Source organism: Oryctolagus cuniculus, chromosome X (genome assembly GCF_964237555.1).
Source record: "Oryctolagus cuniculus chromosome X, mOryCun1.1, whole genome shotgun sequence".
Classification (NCBI taxonomy): domain Eukaryota; kingdom Metazoa; phylum Chordata; class Mammalia; order Lagomorpha; family Leporidae; genus Oryctolagus; species Oryctolagus cuniculus.
The window spans coordinates 72308700-72326888 of record NC_091453.1 but is presented as its reverse complement, the minus strand read 5'-3'; the positions used below and the strand labels follow the sequence as shown (position 1 = coordinate 72326888).

At 36.8% G+C, this 18189-nt stretch overlaps 1 protein-coding gene across 27 annotated transcripts in view; it reads right to left on the bottom strand.

Moving 5' to 3' along the window:
• Positions 1–18189, bottom strand: part of ATRX (ATRX chromatin remodeler) — a 201291-nt gene that overhangs the window by 114670 nt on the left and 68432 nt on the right. For all 27 annotated transcript variants that reach the window (XR_011385580.1, XR_011385579.1, XM_070067077.1 and 24 more), the window contains 5 exons: positions 12554–12690; positions 11571–11744; positions 5904–5997; positions 2960–3062; positions 1070–1291 (listed from right to left, as the gene is read on the bottom strand). Coding sequence is in view for 25 of the 27 variants with exons in the window: in XM_070067077.1 (XP_069923178.1) it covers positions 1070–1291; positions 2960–3062; positions 5904–5997; positions 11571–11744; positions 12554–12690 (730 nt within the window). In the remaining 2 variants the exon portion in view is untranslated. The remainder of the gene's footprint in view (positions 1–1069; positions 1292–2959; positions 3063–5903; positions 5998–11570; positions 11745–12553; positions 12691–18189) is intronic.

Below are 18189 nucleotides of genomic sequence, written 5' to 3'. Positions count from 1 at the left end.
CATGGGAGACCAGGAAGAAGCTCCTGGCTCCTGACTTGGGATCAGCCCAACTCTGGCTACTGCAGCCTTAAGGGAGTGAACCAGCGGATGGAAGACCTATCTGAATTAGAAGTCCAATGCGCTATCCATTACACAACAGAGCCACCTTGGAATATCTGTCTCTCTCTGTAACCCTTACAAAATAAATAAATCTTTAACAAAAAAAAAATGAATCTCAACTCTTTCCATGTATCTAATTATACTAATATAATCCAATAGAACTCTTAAATTGCATAAAATACTACCAGTAGGAAAAAGCAATTATAAGGGCCAGAGCTGTGGCACAGTGGTAAAGCCACCATCTGCAGTGCTGCCATCCCACATGGGAACCGGTTAGAGTCCCGGCTGCTCCACTGCTGATCTAGCTCTCTGCTATGGCCTGGAAAGGCAACAGAAGATGCCCTGGGGCTGGCGCTGTGGTGTAAATGGCAAAGCCACCGCCTTCCATGCTGGCATCCTATATGGGTGCCAGTTCAATTCCTGGCTGCTCATCCAATCCAGCTCTCTGCTGTGACCTGAGAAAGCAGTGGAAGATGGCCCAAGAACTTCGGCCCCTGCACCCTTGTGTGAGACCTGGAAGAACCTCCTGGCTTCAGATGGGCACAGCTCCATCTGCTATGATCACCTAAGGAGTGAACCAGCAGATGACTGACTCTCTCTCTCTCTGACTCTGCCTCTCTGTAATTCTTTCCAATAGATAAATAAATATTGGGGAAAAAAAAAAGAAGATGGTCCTTGGGCCAATCCTGCAACCACACGGAAGACCTAGAAGAGGCTCCTGGCTTCAGATAGGCCCAGCTCCAGTGGCTGCAGCCATTTAGGGAGTGAACCATACAGATGGAAGATCTCTGTCTCTTTGAATCTGCCCCCATAACTCCACCTTTCAATAAACAAATAAATATTTTTAAAAAGTAAAAAAGAAATTATAACTAGAATCCTGAGCTTAGTTACAACACTCCTGAAGTACTGAAAAATATTTATGAAAGCCATATCAAAGAAAAGAAATGATTAAGAGAAATAAATTGGTTACCTCTCTCAATTTCTCTCGCTCACGCTCCCTCTCAGCAATACGTTTTCTCCTTTCTTCCTCTTCTTTAAGAGCATTCTGTGTTTCTGTTCTTAGTTTATCATCTTTAAGAATTTTTCGAATTTTTTTTCTGCCTTTTCCAGGAGACTTAGAGTCATCATTTTCATCTTCCTCCTCCTCTTCTTCCTCCTCCTCTTCTTTTTCTTCTTCTTCTTCAGAATTACTCTATGGAATTTAAATGATTAAAGGTAAACAGTAAAAATTTGTTTATCCATTTTACTTTCCACTATTAACATACCAATGAAAGGTGGAAGAAACCCTGTTGAAAAGCTTTAGAATAATATTTAGCAATAAAGTATAGTATGAAGAAACAAACAATCCAATTAAAAATGGACTAGGGAATACACATTTTTCAAAAGAAGATATACAGTGGCAAATGCATGGTGCAGCAGTTAAAACTGTCACTTGGAATATCCACATCCTGAATCAAAGTTCCTGACTACTGTCATAGCTCCTCCACTTCAATCCTGCTTCCTACTAAGGCACACCCTGGAAAACAGCAGGTGACAGCTCAAGGACTTGAGTTCCTCTCAGCAACCTGAGAGACCCAAATGGAGTTCCTAGCTACTAGCTTTGGCTTGGCCTCACCCTGGCTATTGCAGTCATTTGGGGGGTGAACTGGCATATTGGAGAGCTCTCTCTTCTCTGACTTTCAGATAAAATGAAAATAAATATACACATATTTTTAAGAACAAGATATGGCTAAAAAGCACATGAAAGATGATCAAAGTCACTAGTCCTTAGAGAAATTCAAATCAAAACCATGATGAAATACTGCTTCACACTCACTAAAAACAATAAGGAAAGTAACAAGTAATGGTGAGAATATAAAGAAAGTAGACCTTTGATACACTGCTTCTAGGCAAATGGCACTGCTACTATAGAAAAACAATGTGAGAATTATTCAAAAAATTAAACGGAATTACTGTGGGATCCAACAATTCCACTTTTCTGTATATACACAAAAGAAGTAAAAGCAGGGGCTCAAACATGTATCTCTACACTCATGTACACAGCAGTATTATTCAAATTTTTCAGAAGGTGGATTTTAAAGCACTGAGTGCATAAGCAAAGAAATGTGGTATATACATACAATTTTATTCCTTAAAAAGGAATAAAATTCTCAAACATGCTACAACATGGATGAACCTTCAAATCATTATGTCAAAGAAATAAGCCAGACAAAAAGAACAAATGTTGCATGATTCCACTTATAGGAGGTATTAAAAACAGACAAATTCAAAGATACAAATTAACATAGAGGTTGCCAGGGGCTGGAGGGCAGAAAAGAATGGAGAATTAATGTTCAATGTATATAGAATTTCTGCTTGTAAATGTAAATAAGGCCATTGAATCATGTACTTTAAAAAATTTAAAAGTCAAGTTTTTAACAAAATGAACCCTTACACTAAAACAGAATAGAATCAAATACATTACAGACAACACTAACTTTATGTAAACCTGCCTACATACAAGAAACTCAAATAGGCTCTTTTCACTAGGAGAAGAAAATTATTCACATGTAAATTATCATTCAGGATAAATTCTTCCATGTCAGTGTTTTGTTTGGAATACTTCAATTCACTTCTGTAGCCCTTCAAATGTAAAATGAAATCAAATGGCTTAAAAAGTCAATCAGAAATTAAGGTACAGAAAAGTTTTGATAATGTCAAAGTAATACTTCTATATATTTATAGTCAATAAATCCAATCCACCCAGAAGTTTAAAATGTAAATAAATCAGAGTAAAGTGAATAAAACAGAGAGATAACAGCATATTTACTAATCTACTGTACCAGTCCTAACTCAAGCGTACAGTGAATGTCATTATTACCTTGTTTTCAGAAGATGAATCCTCTTGAACCTTAATGCGTCGCCTTTTCTTTTTCTGTTTATAACTCCGCTGATTTTCTTCCAATTCTGCTTTCTTTGCAGACCTGAAGTAAATTGAAAATGCAAAAAAAAAAAAAAAAAACACTTCATGATAAGATTCCTTCAATGAATTATGTACTATTTTGGAAATGCTCTACTTTTGTGCATGTTCTTAAAAACAAAAAGCAAAAAAGGAGAAAAAAAATCACTAGGTTCAAAACGGACACTCCAGCATTGGCCTTATAATTTTAATCCAAGTCTCAATATTTTAAGTTATTCAGAGGGGAGGTTTGCTATATGAGTATATGTCAAAGTAATACTTCTACATATGTATATGGTATATGAGTAAGAAGATAGGAACCAGTATTATAGTGTAATGAGTAAAGCCACTGCGTGCAGTGGCAGCATCCCATATAGACAACAGTTCAAGTCCTTGCTTTCCATGCAGCTCTCTGCTATGGCCTGGGAATGCAGTAGAAGATGGCCCAAGTGCTTGGGCCCCTGCACCCATGTGGAAGACCCTGAAGAAGCTCCTGGCTCCTGACTTTGGATAGGCACAGCTCCAGCTGTCATGGCCAACTAAGGAGTGAACCAGCAAATGGAAGACCTCTCTCTTTCTTTCTCTCTCTCTCTCTCTCTCTCTCTCTCTCTCCCCCCTCCCTCTCCCTCTCCCTCTCTGCCTCTCCTTCTTTCTGTGTAACACTTTCAAGTAAATAAACCAGCGAATAGAAGACTTCCCTCCCTCTCTCCCTCCCTCCCTCCCTCCCTTCCTTCCAAATAAAGAAACTAATCTTAAAAAAAAAAAGAAAGAAAGAAAATAGATGATGGGACATCAGGAGTATTCGGTTAAGGAGAAATAAAAATGGGCAACATAAAAAATATTCACCATCACTAAAAGAAGCAGATTATAAAAGTTAAATACATTTCTTCAAAGAAGGTTGACAGTGAATTAAAACAAAAATAAAAACATTTTGTGAGAAAAGTATACCTGAGATTAGAAAATGCTATACAAACACACACAGAGCTCAAAAATTAATGTGTTCATCAAAATATGGACAAAGCAGAACTTCTGTGCACTATTTGATAAAAATAGTATAGTACCCACTTTGGGAAACAGTGAGATAGTTTCTCAGAAACAAAATAGAAGTACAACATGATCCACTGTCACTGTTATATATATATATCCAAAGAATTGAAAGCAGAGACTTGAAAAGATTAATGGTACACTCATGTTCCCATTAGCATTATTCACAATAGCCCAAAGAAGCAACGAAGAATCCATCTATCAAAGAATGGATAAACAAAATGTGGCATATGCATACAATGGAATACTATTCAGTCTTAAAAAGGAGGAAAATTCTGACATGGATGAATCCTTAGGACACACCAATGAGTGAAATAAGGTGGTCACACATGACAAATACCACACTTGCATAACTCCACTTCTATGAAGTATATTGATTCATAAAATTCATAGAGATAGAAAGTAGAATGGTAGATGCCAGGGGCTTAGATGAGGGGATAAAGAAGAGTAGTATTTTTAATAAATACAGAGTCTCAGTTTCACAAAATGAAAACCATTCTATACTGGAGACAGGCTGCAAAAGATGTGAATGTACTTAACATTATTCAAAAATACAGATAAGATGGTAAATCTTGGTTTATGTATCATTTGCTACTATTAAAATTAATCATTAAAAAAGGAATGAAGTACTGATATAGGCCACAAAAATGGATGAACCTTAAAAACACTGTTACATAAAATAATTCATTAATAAAATGACACATATTATATGAATTCACTCATATGAAAGGTCCATGTCCAGAACAGACAAATCCATAGAGAAAAAAAGCACATAATGTTTATCATGGAATGAGAACAAGGGAACAGGAAATGACTGCTAATAAACACAGGGCTTCTTTGTGGGGTTCTGAAATTAGACAGTGGAAACAGTTATATAACTCTGCAAATACTCTAAAAAGCACATTATCCTAGACTTGAAAATACGAAATATCATGTTCTGTGAATTATATCTTGGCTAAAACCACTTTTCATTGTATCTCATTATTTCATACAAGGGCAATTCATAAAGTTCATGGCACCATCCCGCACTGCCTTCCAGGGCCACAGCAGAGAGCTGAACTGGAAGAGGAGCAACCAGAACTAGAACCCAGTGCCCTTATGGGATGTCGGAGCAGCAGGTGGAGGATTAACCAAGTGAGCCACGGCGCCGGCCCACAGAAGTCAATAGTGTTTTAACACATGGAAAATATACCCAGTTAGAATACAAAAAGTCAACTATACCTAAAATATGTTTATACCCTTTTTAACAGCCTAAAATCAAAATATGACATACTGTACAAGGGTACTTCAGAAAGTTGTTGGGAAAATGGAATTAAAAGATAAATGTATTTTGGTGGAAAAAAAAAACTGAAATCCAGGTATAGTTGAAATGATTTTTTTTTGAAGGTTTCTTGACCTGAAAGGCAAAGTGAGAGTGAGAGTAAGAGAGAGAGAGCGAGCGAGCGAGCAATCTTCCATCTGCTGGTTCACTCTCCAAATGACTACAATGTGGCTTAATCTAAGTCAAAACCAGGAGTGTGAAATTACATCCAGGTCTCAAATATGAGTGGCAGGGACCCAAGTACTTGGGCCATCTTCAGCTGCCTTTCAAGGCAGATGAGCAGGCCAACTCCAACCCATGAATTTTTGAAGGCCTATTGCATGCATTCCAATTATTTTTGCACCAAAATACTTAAATTTTAATTCAAATTTCCTGTGATCTGATTCTCATACTTAACTTTATTGGTAGCAGTAGCCATTCTACAAATAATTCAATGATAAAATCATTGACATTAATCCCTAAACTGTTTGAAAAAAAAAAAAAAAAAACCACAATACTTACCTTGTTCTGGGCCGTTGATCATCTTCAGATTCAGAAACTTCTTCACTAACTCCTGACTCCTGAAAATCAGAATCTTCTGAATCTTCACTGCTCACTTAAACAAAACATATTAAATTATTAAGGATTTTCCAACAATTCACTAAATTTGCCAATAACATCACATTAAAACTTAGAGCATTGTAAGAAAATCAGATTATATCATGAAGAATACACCAGTTCATGAATTAAATGTTAGTGAATTTTGTCAGTTTTTTCCGCAAAAATACATTTATCTTTTAAATCAATTTTCCCAACAATTAAATGTTAGAGGCTGAGTATCTAAAACCAAAGCACTCCAAACTCCAAAAATTTTTCAGTGCCAACATGGTGTGACAAATGCAAAATTCCATTCTTGACCTCATAAGATGGGTCACAGTAAAAACACAGACATGCTAAAAATATTGCATAAAATTACTTTCAGGCTATAGATAAAAGATATATATGAAACACAAATGAATTCTGTGCTGAGACTTGGGTCCCACGCCAAAGATATCTCTTTATGTATATGGAGATATTCCACAATACAAAAAAATATAAAGGGGCTGGCGCTGTGGCGTACCGTGTTAAGCCACCAGCTGCAGTGCCAGTATCCCATATGGATGCTAGTTCGAGCCCTGGCTGCTCTACTTATGATCCAGTTTTCTGCTATGACCTGGGAAAGCAGTAGAAGATGGCCCAAGTCCTTGGGAGCCTGACCGTGTGGTAGACCTGGAAGAAGCTCCTGGCTCCTGGCTTCGGATCCATGCAGCTCCGGCCATGGCAGCCAATGGGAAGTGAAACAGTAGATGGCGCGCTCTCTCCCTCTCTGCATTAACTCTGACTTTCAAATAATTAAATACATCTTTTTTAAAAAAAATATGAAATCTGAAACACTTCTGACCTCAAACTGAGCATGTATCTATAAATAAGATTCAAAAATATCCCAATTATAACCATATGGATACATGTTTGGTGTAGTGTTTAAAATGCCTCTTGGGGGGCCGGCATGTAGCACAGGTTAGTCCTCTGCCTGCAACACTAGCATCCCATATGGGTGCTGGTTCCAGTCCCAAATGCAACTCTTCCAATCTAGTTCTCTGCTATGGCCTAGGTAAGCAGTGGAAGATGGCCCAACTGCTTTGGTCCCTGCACCCAGATGGGAGATCCAGAAGCAGCTCCTGGCTCCTGGCTTCAGATAGGCTCAGCTCCATCCTTTGCAGCCATTTGGGGAGTGAACCAGCAGATGGAAGACCTCTCTGCATCACACTCTCACTGTCTGTAACTCTGCCTCTCAAATTAATAAAAATATTTATAAAAAAAATGCCACTTGGGGGAGCAGCCCTGTGGCTTAGCAGGTAAAGCCACTGCCTGCAGTGCTAGCATTTCATATGGGAACCGGGTTTAAGTCCCAGCTGCTCCACTTCCAATACAGTTCTTTGCTATGGTCTGGGAAAGCAGTACAAGATGGACCAATTCCTCGGGCCCCTATACACACAAGGGAGACCCAAAAGAAGCTCCTAGCTCCTGTCTTTGTAGTGGCCCAGCTCCAGCTATTGTGGCCATTTGGAGAGCAAACTAGCAGATGGAAGACCTCTCTCTCTCTGCCTCTGCCTCTCTGTAACTCTGCCTTTCAAATAAATAAATCTTTAAAAAATATGAAACAAATACCCTTGGGATGCTGGCATTCCATATTAGAGTATTTATGTCCCAGCTCCACTTCCAATTCCAACTGCCTGCTAATGTGCACCTGGGAGGCAACAAGTGATGACTCAAGTACTTGGGTTCCTGGAAACCATATGAAAAGGAAACACTATCAACCACATTTGGGGCTGAAGTCTAAACTTCAATAATAGTGCCAGTGTTGTGGCACAGTGGATAAATTCACCACCTATGCTGGAGTACTAGCTTAAGTCCTGGCTGCTCTTTTCCAATCCAGCTTCCTGATAATGTGCCTGGGATGGCAGCTAAAGATGGCCCGAGTGCTTGGGCCCCTGTCACCCATATGGAGATTGAGGTGGATCCTGTATCCTGGCTTCAGCCTGGCCTAGAATTGGCTGTTGAAGCCATTTGGGGAATGAACCAACAAATGGAATATGGTGTTCATTCTCATTCATTCATTCATTCATTCTCTCTCTCTCTCTCCTTCCTGCCCTCCCTCCCTTCCCGTGTGCATGTGTGTGTATCTGTGTGTCTGTCTGCCTTTCAAATAAATGTTTTTTAAAAAAATTTCAATGATGACCCTTCTATAATTAGTATACAAGTTTGGGTCTGTGAGGAAGGGGGGAAGTACACAACTGTGAGTGGCACAACTTATTTTCTTCCTGTTTCATGGTTTTGGCCAGAAAGCCTGCTAAATTAAAAAACTATGCAGAGTATACTGATTAACAAATCTTTAGAAGAATCCCTTATTTCCAGACACAGCAACAGGAAAAGGAGACTCTGCATGTCTCAAGAGTAAGAGAGGAATCCTCAATTTTGTTTTATTGTCATTTCTGTATCATAATTGCCACAATGACAGAAACATAAAACATAAAATTTGTGAAGACCATAATTCTGGTAAAAGAAAACAGCATTAAGATGAACCTCAGCTTATAGTGCCAAAAAGCAAAGCAGTGCTCCAACAGGGATAGGCACATGTTGAACAAACATGGTATCCAACTTCAAGGTGCTCCCAATAGCCTACTCCAGAAGAATCTGAGCAAAAAACTAAATACAATATTGGATCTCTTAAAAAGCTGACCTCATGGAAGGAGAGAGTAGAATACTGGCTACCAGAGGCTAGAGAGAGTTGTGGGGAAGGAGTGGGAAAGGTTGGTTAACACATAAATAGATAGGAGAAATATGTTCTGATAAAATATCACAGAGAGGGGTGACTGTAGTTGAAACTATTTTGTCATATATTTCAATTTAGTTAGATGACAGGATTTTGGATGCCTTTACCACAAATGATAGATGTTTGAGATGATAGATAAGCTAAATATCCTGATTTGATCATCACACAAAATAAGCGTACATCAAAACATCACATAGTAACCCACATATGTACAACTATATGTCAATAAAATAAATAAAAATAAATAAATAAAATAAATACCTATAAGCGCACTTTGATATTAATAATTCAGCAAGTAAATGAGGAAAAAATTATTCTTCCTTATATTACTAAATGTGAAAGTAATTAACAGAAAATCATAATTAGGCAAATACCACAGTAATAACTACATTAGGCAAAACGGTTACTAAAATTGGTGTGCCTGCGTAAGATAAGAAACAGAATATTTTCTTAGTTTAAAAGAATCTTTAACAAAATATTCATTAAATATGATTAGAAAAATATTTTTCTTTATATTGGAAAGTACCTGCAGATACCAACATTACCAATTAACCAAGTAATAAACATACTAACAATATAAACCCTTGTGTACTGACAAAGACATATCAAAATGGATAAGAACTTCAATAATGAGAATACATAAGACACATACAAGGGGCTTCAAAAGTGTATGAAAAATTGGTATCTTTTGATTTCATTTCCCATGAATCTTTCCAAGTTACCTCATAAGTATGAAGGAATAGTTGAAAATCACTGGATCAATATTTTTCAAATGTTTCAAGGTCAGAAATAAAAAGACTGACAAATTATCACAGACTAGTGTTAATTAAGGAGTTATCAAAACTTAATGCAATGTGGGATCTTGAATTGAATATTAAAACAGAAAAAAGGACATTAGTGAGAAAATATTGATTTTTGAATAAGACATATAGTTGACTTTCAGGGGTCATTTTTGACTTATGAATCATATAGTCTCTGTTTGAACTACTCATCTCTACTCAACTTCGTCACTATAAATATGTAAAAACAGAAAGCAAATGTGTGTAGCTATGTCCTAATAAAATTTTATTTACAATAAAAACAAGCCAAGGGTGATATTTGGACTACAAATATATTTTGTCAACCCCTAACTTAAGTCAACAGTATTGTATCCATGTTAATTTTATGGTTTTGATAACTATACGAAGACATATGCAAGGTGAAAGGTATATAGGAATGGCATGCTATTTTTCCAACATTTCAATAAATCTAAAATTACTGAAAAATAAATTTAGAAAGATCTATCATGGCTTGAGGTCAAAACCCAAGTTTTAGTCTAGCTATAAACCATGGGAGAATATAAACATTAAAAAGAACTGGTAAGAATGGAAAGGGGACAAGGATATTGTTTAAAGCATACAGAGCATATATTTGTGATTCTAAAAAAGTTCTAAAAAAGAACAATGGTGATGGTTGTAGAACAATGTGAATATACTTAACGTCAATGAATTAATTGTACAATTAAAAATGTTTAAAATGGCCAATTTTATGTTATATATATTTTATCAAAATGGAAAGCAAAAAAAGAATTATTAAATAGCTGAGAAATCAGGAAAACACCAACAACACATGTTGATATGTATGCCGATATGGACATACTAACAAAGCTTGTGGTTAAGTATAATTCTAAGCCTAGCATTACCTTTTTCATCCAACATATCATTTTGGCCTGAGAAAGCAGTGGAGGATGGCCCAAGTGCTTGGGCCCCTGTACCCACGTGGTATTACACTGTACCATGAAAACTCAAGGAATCTGACATCATCCTACTTTCCCCTTTCTTGTGTTCAATCTCCTAAATGACTCAAGTGAACCTTGCTCTTCAACAATCCCACTTGGCATCATATTAACAGAGGTGGGGAACATCTGGCCCATGAGCCATATAAGCCCGTAAAATCATTTTGTCTGGCTCTGCCAAGGCGATTGCAGGCAGGATTCAAACTTCAATTTATCTACAGCATACTAGTTTTTAAGTTGATGGTTTTTATGGCCCACGAAAGATTAGCCTTTGGAAGAAAACAAAAGGTTCCCTATACCTGATTATACTAATATCCTAGACATAGATTCAACTTCTTCAGTCTTACTGAGAAACAATCAACTAATCTGACCATGTAATGTAATGTATTTGAGTAAAACAGATCAATAAGGAAAAATACTTAAGTGTATTTATTTATTAAATCATATTTACTTCTCTTTTTTTAAAGATTTATTTATATATTTCAAAGTCAGAGATACAAAGAGAGAGAAGCAGAGGCAGAGAGAGAGAGAGACAGAGGGAGGGAGGGAGGGAGAGCCCTCAATCTGCTGGTTCACTCCCCAATTGGCCATAAAAGCTGGAGCTGCACCAATCAGAAGCCAGGAGCTTCCTCTGGTTCTCCCAGGTGGGTGCAGGGACCCAAGGACTTGGACCATCTTCTACTACTTTCCCAGGCCACTGCAGAGAGCTGCATCGGAAGTGGAGCAGCCGGGTCTCAAACCAGCACACATACGGGATGCTGGCACTGCAGGTGGTGGCAAAACCAATTTTGCCACAGCACTGACCCCTTACTTCTATTTATAACCTAAATGAACATAATTACAATAGGTTTAAAATATTCTTGGAGTCATTTGACATTTCTGGGTTATCTTCCCACTCTTCTGAGAACAGTTGTTGCCAGCGTACAGTTATACACTGAATTTATGTGGCCAATGATTTGTGAAGATAAACTTAAAAATTTCTTTACTATAATTAGCTTATAAAACTAAGATTTTCTTTACAATCTGAGTTAAAATATCTTACCTTTCCTTCTATTTCTGCTTTTGGCTTCTTTATGTTCTTTAGGCTTTGTCTTTTTTTCTTCTCCAGATTCACCATCACTCACAGACAGTTTATGCCTCAAAAGTCTATGTCTGTACCTTGGCTTCTTAGATTCTTCAGAATCTGAATCTGATTCATAATTGACTTGATTTTTTGCTACCAAAGAAAGAAGGAAATCAATAAAACATTCAACCACTTTCCCTTTAAAATGTTCTATATAACGACTCTGTTGACAATTATTATAATTTATGGAGATGTACATGTGACTTGGTACCACTAGCCAGAACTGGTAATCTCACCTGTAAGATCTGATATATTATTATTAAATAATAAGCAAACATTCACTTATATGTACTGATAGAATTTGTAAAGGTATAAAATAGGCTGCATAAAATATTGATTAAAAATTTTTAAAAATTTTATCAGTAACTGACAAAACTAACTTCCACAATTATTACAAGATACTCAAAAGGAGTAGTGATAGTGATGTTCTAAATATTTTAATAAACTTTAAATGCATATATTAAGAGATTTCTTGATCAGAGAGCCTTCAAAGATGGAACTGGTCAAGGAATTAAAAATACTTCTGCCGGCGCCGCAGCTCACTAGGCTAATCCTCCGCCTTGCGGCGCCAGCACACCGGGTTCTAGTCCCGGTCGGGGCGCCGGATTCTGTCCCGGTTGCCCCTCTTCCAGGCCAGCTCTCTGCTGTGGCCAGGGAGTGCAGTGGAGGATGGCTCAAGTACTTGGGCTCTGCACCCCATGGGAGACCAGGGTAAGTACCTGGCTCCTGCCATCAGATCAGCACGATGCGCCGGCTGCAGCACACCGGCCGGCTGCAGCACACCGGCCGCGGCGGCCATTGGAGGGTGAACCAACGGCAAAGGAAGACCTTTCTCTCTGTCTCTCTCTCTCACTGTCCGCTCTGCCTGTCAAAAAAAAAATACTTCTGATTGAGAAGCTCACCCTCCTCATCTCCTGGATTTTCTTCATTTTGTTTTCCAGTTCTCTTTTTCCCTTCTTGTGGTTCATCATCTGAAGATCCCTCCTCATCAGAAGAAAGATTGGCTTTAATTTCTTCTAAAAGCATCTTCTTGGCAATTCTTTAGAGTAAAAACAATTTAAAAAACACTATATATGAGGGTAAAGTATATGAAATTAAAAACATAAAAATTTGTTTTAAAATATAAATACATGTGCCAACACATTGTATATTATAAAAAAAAACTAGCAAAACCTATGCAACCAATAAAAATTTTAAAAATGTTCTTAGCACTGATTATTTCTGAGTTCTATACAATTCTGTCATATATTAAAAAGTCTCAGGGCCATACTTTATTGTCCATTTAGACCAAATGCAATCTGATTCTGGATATCTTCCAAGCCTATATTTGTTCTGCTGCCATCACCCAACAACTAAAACGTCAGGCCAACAATGAATCAACTTATTCAGACAAATGGCATTTCAAGGCAAAACTCAACATGAGCAGTTTCAATTCAAGAGCAAAACCTATTCTTAGAAAACAAGGGTGTAATAAACCACTATATTATAAACACTGCTTCCAATTGCAAGATATCATTTTTGAACCCTAATTTTAATTTACTTCATAAATTCTGCTAGCCAGATGAAAGTACACGCCAAATATAAAGTTTTGAAGCAATCAAAATTTCTGATGATACTCAAGTAAGGGCAGAGAAAATAGGAAATATGGTGCCATTAATCACATATATGGTAAAAGAACACAAATTAGCATAAGTGACTTTCCACTTTCAGAAAAAAATAGTGCAATAACATCACTCACAGTAAAATTTCTCAAGATGCTTCTCAAAGACCAATTTGCTAATGGAATTAATTGCTAAAAGCACAAGAAAATACTTGTTTTATTAATACCACCATACATTAAAACAAAATAAATAGCTGAGGGCAGGCATTTGGCCTAGTAGTTAAGATGTCTGGTTAGAATACCCACATACCACACTAGAGTGCCTGGGATTGAGTCTAGGCTGTGTTCCCAATATCAGTATCCTGTTAATTTGTACCCTGGGAGGCAGCAAGTCATGGCTCAAGTAGTTGGTCCCCGACTCTCATGTGGGAGACCTGAATTGGGTTCTCGACTTTCTGCTTCAGCCAGGGGTCCCAACTCCAGCCACTGCAGGCATCTGTGGAATTAGCCAGTGGATGAGGACTCCCTTTCCCTCTGTTTATCTGTCTCCCTGCCTTGCCACTCAAATAAAATTTTAATGGAAAAAAAAAATATTCCTAGAAAATGTCAATGTTTACACAACAGAAAGGTACCTGAAAATTTAAGATAAAAGCAATCGAGAAGCACTTTGTGCAAGACAAGGTGTTAGGATTAAGTCACAGTAACAAAGAAACACCTATAGAAAGGTTCAAAAAGAAAGTGATCTGAATCTGACAGTTTGCTCTGACCTAACAAAGAGAAACATCAATTGGCAAAGAAGTACAGATGAGTTTGCTTTTCTAACAGTCTCCTGCCCAAGTTTACATTTCAATAAAGCAGAGATAAGATCACCCCAATGAAATCTTACTGGAAATGACCTACAAAGCTTTGCTCTTAAGACTTCTAAATCAGTGGTCTGCTCATTTATAATGCACATAGCAAATGTCTTTAAAAATGGGCACTAACACAGTGATTCAACTATTCCATTTTGTCAAGAAAAAAATTAAATCCAAATGTGATCTGCTTTCATCAACTTAGAACATACATTTCCGGGCCGGCACTGTGGCTCACTTGGTTAATCCTCCGCCTGCGGCACCGGCATCACATATGGACACCGGGTTCTATTCCCGGTTGCTCCTCTTCCAGTCCAGCTCTCTGCTGTGGCCCAGAAGGGCAGTGCAGGATGGCCCAAGTGCTTGGGCCCCTGCACCTGCATGGGAGACCAGGAAGAAGCACCTGGCTCCTGGCTTCAGAACGACGAAGTGCCGGCCGTAGCAGCCATTTGGAGAGTGAACCAACGGAAGGAAGACCTTTCTCCCTTCTTCCCTCCCTCCCTCCCTTCCTCCCTCCCTCTCTCTATAACTCTACTTGTCAAAAAAAAAAAAAATTTCCAACATACTCTCCCCAAACTAGGAAACAGTTTCAGAATATGTAAAATACATGAAACACTGGATACTAGATTAGTAATGAAAAAATAATTCACACAAAGTTACAATCTTATATCAACATTTGCATGGGATAAGAGTTAATAACAAATATACTATCTGGCACCAGCGTTCTGGCACAGTGGGTTAAGCCACTGCCTGCCACACAGGTATCCCATGTGGGCACCACTCAAATTCCAGGCTGCTCCACTTCCAATCCAGTTCCCTGCTAATGTGCCTGGGAAAGCATGAAAGATTTCCCAAGTGCTTGGGCCCCTGCCACACATATATATAAAACCCTCTATATAACTCTATCTTTCAAAAGCAAATATTTTTTAAAAATACAATTCCTAATCAAGTTATTCTAAAGGTTAGTTCAAGACCCTGATTTTAGTTTGGGCTTATAAGGTCAAAAAAGTCATAAAATTCAATAATAGCTCTAAAGAATTCATTGCTAATTTTAAGAAACCAGATATTTCCTCTCCTTTTAAGCTCTAAACTTCTAATAATGTGCCTACTTTATGAAAGGTAAAAATATGTAAATCTACATTCTCCAATTCTGGATTATCAAGAAACTACAAAATACGCACATGACACCATAACATGATTGTACATCAACTAATAAATGAGATAATGAATCATGGAAAATTAAATCAGATCTAAATACTGAAGAACTGCAATTTATCAAGAACCTTCAGTATGATAATACATAGAATAATTATAGTCATTTTGGAAGAAACTTACAAACTTCAAAGGATGGATGGTCATTTTCTGCCATGTCACAAGTTAGATACACAGTAATGGAGACCCTCCCTAAGTTTTACGTAGCTTCTTTATATTTGCCCTCTTAAAAAATCCTAAAAACTTTAGACCAAAAGAAAATAGCCATGTAAACTAAGTACTAAAAAGAGTACGTAAATAAAAGTTGAATAATTTTGCATGAAGTATGTCTAATATAGCTCAAGTCCAATATGCCAAAGACACACCATACCATAAACTTAGCCTCTAATATAACCTACATCTCAAAATTAGAACTTAATTTTAAGGATCTACGGCTGAGGCAGAACTTCAACCTCAGTAGTCAGCAAGCATGTTGAAGTGAGATGTGTCCCATCTACAAAGCCTGCTGGGAGATGCTTTAAAGGGAAACTCCACTACCTTAACTCTGGAGTCACGGGCCACAGAGACTTCAAGGACATCATCACTTGAGAACCAGCTGAGGCTGGCAAAGGATCATTTTGGAGGCCTTGGCTGGACCCATGCTGGTATGCATGTGATGGATGTATAGTCATGATCCCTAGTTGATTGTTTGCTCTGATGTTTCCTTTCTTGAGGCTTTCCAAGACGTTTCTGGGAAAATCATTCAGGTAACAAGGTACTGCCCCTGGATCTCAATGCTCAATATTACATCCTGGGACAGGTGTAGAATCCAAAGCAGTCACGACTCTATCAGAAGCGTAAGAGACACAGGCTGTGCCACCCTTGTGGCAGAAAACCTGGGCAGAGCTGGAAGTAATGGAGTCATTTCTCCATTTTCCTGAAAGGGAGGGAAGGGAGAGGGGGAGAAAGCAAAACAATATGGGAGGGAGAGTAAAAACCTACAAACAAACAATGATTGGAACTGGCGCATGAAGAAATAATTGGACTCCCAAATCCACACAAAGTAAGTTGTCTAAATTACATAATGAACATCAAGATAATGCCTTATTTCACCTTCATCTACTACATCAAAGCAAAAATAAAATAAATGAGCCCAATACTGTAATAAAAACAAACAAGCAATCAGAAAAAAAAAGTGACAGCCTTTAGTAATTATGATTCTATCCAGAAAGGAAATGAGTAACATCTCACGTGTAGTGCTCAAAGAAGAAAGAAAAGTAAACCATGCTTTGCTAGTAAGTAAATAAGTAATTAAAAATGTTGCATTCCTTAAAAAGGAGTGTTCAAAAGAAGGATTTCTTAAACCACAGAGCATTTAGAGAAGCAGTCATAACAAAAGCAAGACAAAATGTTAGAGCTAGAAGAAACAGCCTTGGAATCCAACTATTGCATTATATAGATGAGGAAACAGGCTTAGAGAGGGCAAATGACTTAGCCAAAGAAATAAGGCTAGTTAGTGGCAAAGGCAAAGTAGAATCTAAGATCCAAAATCCCAATCTGGTAATAATTTTTCTATGCCAGTGTTATACTCGCTACTCACTATTACTCAGTGAAAACGAGTATCTGAACAAATAAATTATAGGCACATTCTTAAAGATGTATGTATTTCACTAAATTCAAATTTATATATTTACAAAGGAAAAAAGTTACAAGCTTGTTAAAAGTTAAAAAAAATTCTAAACATCTTTCAGTAAGCTGCATCTCTAAAAATGCACTGACAGGCTACCTGATTTAAGATACATGCTACAACTACAATTTATCTTTTAAGAAGTTCTAAAAACAGATATGTAGAAAACCGTTAATAAAAATTACATTTTTAGAACAAAATACTGTACATCCATACACAAAGGTGACAAATTTAAAAATTGCTTGTATATATTTTACACATAATATCACAAGAAAATACTCAAGTTAACAAAATTCTGAATAAGATCTTAAGTTTAAATACATGCTATTTAGAGATACAAAGCAACCATATGCAGGAGTAAAACATCACATCCATATTTCAAAGATTGATATGTAAAACAATTCAAAGTACAGCCAAGGAATTTTAAATATTTTAAATGAAAATAGAGTGGTGAATACATATCCTTCTAGTAGAGTGTGAGGCTTTGTTTTATTCTTATGGATTAAGAATAAGAAAATTATAAAATGATGAAGCTCTTCAAAATTTTCTTTAGTATATATTTAAAATCATAGGTCCAAATGAGTATCTTGATATGAAGCTTTCTATTCAAAAATCTATCCTGAAAAATGTTGGAATTCATAAAATAATAAATCAAAAAGCTAGATAATAGTTTGATGTTTAGTCAGGTGTCACACAATGTCTACAGTTAGTGAAAAGCAGCTGTTTTCCTTCTAGTGATGCTAGCAGGAAAATTAGTATTTAAATGCTGTTTAAAAACATTTTGGAAATAGAAAAATAAAACCTATATAAAATTAAAGACTCACAGGTGATAATTTATACATAGGTTCCGCAGTTTAAACATGCATGAATTACAAAATGTGTAATTCCCTGATTTTATAAAAAAAATCAAAGTTTTAAAGACATATAAAGAAGAAAAAAGATTGGAATGAATTAATAAAAGATATTAAATAACTTTATATTGGAAAAATAATTTACTCAAGTCTCAATTTTATTTTGAAATTTCAGAGTTAAAGCCAAAACACACTAAGTTAAAAAAAGAGAGTCACTTTTTGCTAACACTAGAAATCCAGAATCTCATTTTTTATGAAGATCTAGTTCTCGTTTCTGAAAGTCCTATTATCTCCAAAGAACAGAAAACAGGAAATGTTTAAGTCTTAAGAACAGAGGAAAAAAGTCACCAGTATTGAT